Source organism: Lipotes vexillifer, unplaced genomic scaffold (assembly GCF_000442215.2).
Source record: "Lipotes vexillifer unplaced genomic scaffold, Lipotes_vexillifer_v1.1 scaffold689, whole genome shotgun sequence".
NCBI lineage: Eukaryota > Metazoa > Chordata > Mammalia > Artiodactyla > Lipotidae > Lipotes > Lipotes vexillifer.
In genome coordinates, this window is record NW_006772359.1 from 1,188,067 (window position 1) to 1,191,703 (window position 3,637).

At 42.0% G+C, this 3,637-nt stretch overlaps 1 protein-coding gene across 1 annotated transcript in view; it reads right to left on the reverse strand.

The window, feature by feature from the left end:
* Window positions 1-3,637, reverse strand: part of HUNK (hormonally up-regulated Neu-associated kinase) — a 111,344-nt gene that overhangs the window by 15,737 nt on the left and 91,970 nt on the right. The window contains 1 exon segment of the mRNA XM_007447419.1: window positions 3,360-3,522. Within this exon segment, the coding sequence (XP_007447481.1) occupies window positions 3,360-3,522 (163 nt within the window).

A 3,637-nucleotide genomic window follows, 5' to 3' on the forward strand; every position in this document is an offset into this window, starting at 1 on the left:
TCACAGCAATATAATATAGCTTAAAGAAGAAGACAGATAACCACACCTAAGATGATCTAGGGGCACTGTTTAGGCGCAATCCTCTCTGGCGACAGGTGAAATTAAATGACTGATTAATTTTTCAGCCAACAAATATTCACAGAATGCCTTTACAGGCTCTCCAAATTAAAATCCACGCTTCTAGGTTTTAGAAAGAGGAAACAAGAATCAAGGGATAAGGGGAGAAATGACAAATAATTAAGTTACAATATTTTACTTTTTTTTTTTTTGCAGGTTATTAGTCATCAATTTTATACACATCAGTGTATACATGTCAATCCCAATCACCCAATACAATATTTTACTTTTTAGTTTACTAGTTTTGCTTTCAAAATCATACACGGTTGTTAGTAATTGGTTAATGATATTCATAACTGGCACAGTGCATAGGTGCAATTAAATTAGCCTTGTGTGGAAATTGCTGAGTGGACCAGCTATGGCTGTCTGTGGGGAATAATTCATTCTTAAAAGCAGCCACCCACCTAGACAGTGGTTCTCACACCAGCTATGTCCTATGATTTAAGGTTTAAGTGTGAAACAGACAATAAAATAAGAAAGAACGTTCTCCAGTTAGAACTAAGCTAGTTGAGTTTCCAGGGAACTTCTCAGTAAACAAAACCACAGAGCTTTGCAACACTGCACCACTTGTAACCCTGATGCTGGGCAAACACAGCAGGTGGCAAGACATCCAGAGAAGGCAAGACATACCCTAAGAGCTTCACACAAATGTCTCTTACTTGGAATGAGCCGTGTGATTAAGAGTGTGAGTAATCAAAGTTTGCATCTGTAGATGTGGAGGTAGACATAAGAAAGAAACTAGGGCTTCCCTGGTGGTGCAGTGGTTAGGAATCTGCCTGTCAATGCAGGGGATGCAGGTTTGAGCCCTGGTCCGGGAAGATCCCATGTGCCACGGAGCAACTAAGCCCATGCACCACAACTACTGAGCCTGTGCTCTAGAGCCTACGAGTCACAACTACTGAGCCTGCGTGCCACAACTTCTGAAGCCCGCATGCCTAGAGCCCGTGTTCCGCAATAAGAGAAGCCCTCACACCGCAACAAAGAGTAGCCCCCGCTCGCTGCAACTAGAGAAAGCCCGTGCATAGCAACGAAGACCCAACACAGACAAAAATAAAAAATATAATTTAAATAAGGAAAGAAACTACTTTAAAAACAAAAGCCCCTGTATCTTATTGATCAGTATCCAGAAAACTGGTTCTTCCAAAAGAAGAATGTTTGAATCTGCTAGCTTACTCAGGAAAGCAGCAATGTCATCCTTTAAATATGTGAAATCATAAACTTTATAGTCAGTTTCATGGAAACATTTTTTAAAACTAATTTTTGAACAACATTCATCATTTCAAAAAGAAAATCAGCGTGTGACCCTCCTCTGTTCCTTTTACTTGAGAACTACTTGTCCCTATCATGGTGGTTCCTAAATGGTGTGACCTTGAGCCCATATGAGTGAAAAAAGTTGTTAGCAGGCATCTACAATATGTGCGCATTTATTTATAAATTATAAGCATGTACTGTACTAACATAACATGTACATTATAAAATAAGCAATAAAATAGGAATTTAAAAGGATAAGAAAGAAATATAGGACATATGGTCTTCTTATAAAAGAGAAATGAGAAATGGCTTCAAGTCTAACATGTCTTTTAAGCTCATCATCATAGGGGAACAGAGGACCTCTGTCCTCTGGTGTGAGAGAATTTCTTAATCCCTCCTATCACATAATAAAATGATATAAATAACATACTGTGTATCAAAGGTCCAGTCTTTCTGAACTCCACTTCTCTGCTGCAGTAGCTTTCCCATGACCATGACACTGGCCCTGAAATCCAGCTGCATATCTGTTCCCTTCTGAAGTTTCGTCCCATCACTGCTTCTGGAGCACGTTTTTTTCCCCCATAAAACATTGCTCTTATTTTTAAATGCCTTTTACTGTAACGTTTCTTCTCATGAACATCATTCCTTTGGTGGCTCACCAAAAAAAAAAAAGTTGTTCTGTGGATAATTTCCTGTTGAAGCCAACTCTAGGAAATACCCTAAGCTGAATCAGCTTAGAAACATCTATACTTTTGTTCCATTGTTTAACAAATCTCCCGTCAAGCTTCTCCATCTATTCGGCAATGTTTTCTAGATGTCTCCCAAATCCATTTGCTAATGAGAGACACGTTCTGATCATGCTGTCTTCTGGGCATCATTTTGGTCATTTTCTCCCTCATCAGGAAGAATATCATTTCCCCAACTATTGGTGAATTTTCACCTTTAGCTTTAATGTAGAAACCTCATAAAAGGTTTGTAAGCCTATTGTTTAGTGGAATGCTGTGGGATATCGGGCTATCACATGCCTTTAAATAGCACCGAAAAACTCTAGAAGTTCCTCTTTACGCTCTGGATTCTAAATGTCTTCCTAACAGTGATGACCCCATACAACCTGATCTCAAGGCGCCATACAGGCAAGGTGAAGGTCATCCTTCAGGAATGGGTATGAAATCAAATTTCAGATGGGCTTCCTGACAATTTCAGGTTTCTCTGGCTGACTTCCTGTTAGATCTGGTTAGTCCTCACCATTCTGAGTAGGAGAAACAGAAGGAGTGATATGCAGAATCCATACTGCCTGTGATCCAGTTTTCTTTGCAGAATTCTTTCTTAACCATTGTCCATTTGGAAAGAGTCGATTTAGTCAAAACTAGATACTGAAGCATGTAAATTCCCTCATCCAGGCATGTATGAACTTCATGAGGCAGAAGGATGAAGGTGACCAAAGCATGAGGGTACCATGGTCCAACACAGGCTCCCAGCTCTACCTCCTTCATCTTCAACACACGCGACACCTGGACTATCTGATGCCCAGACTGAGTGAAGGGGCCATGGTTTCACTTTTGTTTTCTAGAGAAGTGAATGTAAATAGTGTCTTTCTCATCTACCATGCTTTAGAGGTGAATGCTTGAGGGGCTTTTCTCCCCATCTTTTATGATTACACAAGCCCCAGTGCATCTAAGTGGGGACCCCAAGGAGAAAAGAGAAACAGAGCCAAAAAGGCAACAAGAAGCTGAAAGGAACAGAGGCTTGAATCTCTCACGAGTCTGCCCAGAGCTTAACTCTGTGGGAGAATATTTTTAAAACACCTCAGATAAAAAGCGCTCCCTGAGAAGCAGGTTTTGCTACTATTGTATCCCACCTTCAGGAAACTCAGCCTCACATTAGTTTCAATTAACAGCTCAGATCAAGTGTCAGTAACTGGGAAACACTTCAAGTGTCAGAGCTGGTTTTTGCACAGAGAGCAGAGAAAACCACGGCGGGGCTCCACTCACCCCTGACAAATAGCGCTCGAGCTTCTTGTTTAAGAGAAAGTAGACGGCAAGGATGTGGCAGGCGCGGTTGGAGAGCACGGTGTTGATCACGTCGCTGTTCTTGTAGCCCAGCTTCTCCGTCATGTGCAGCACCACACTCGGGCTCAGGTCTTCCAGGGAAATCCTGCGGGGCAGAGGGACAGAGAACCAGTCACCTCTCCACTGTCGCTGAGAGGCTCCAGGGCCTCCTTAGCGATGCTCACAAACATGACAGCACAGAAACCGCCTCCCCCCCCCCC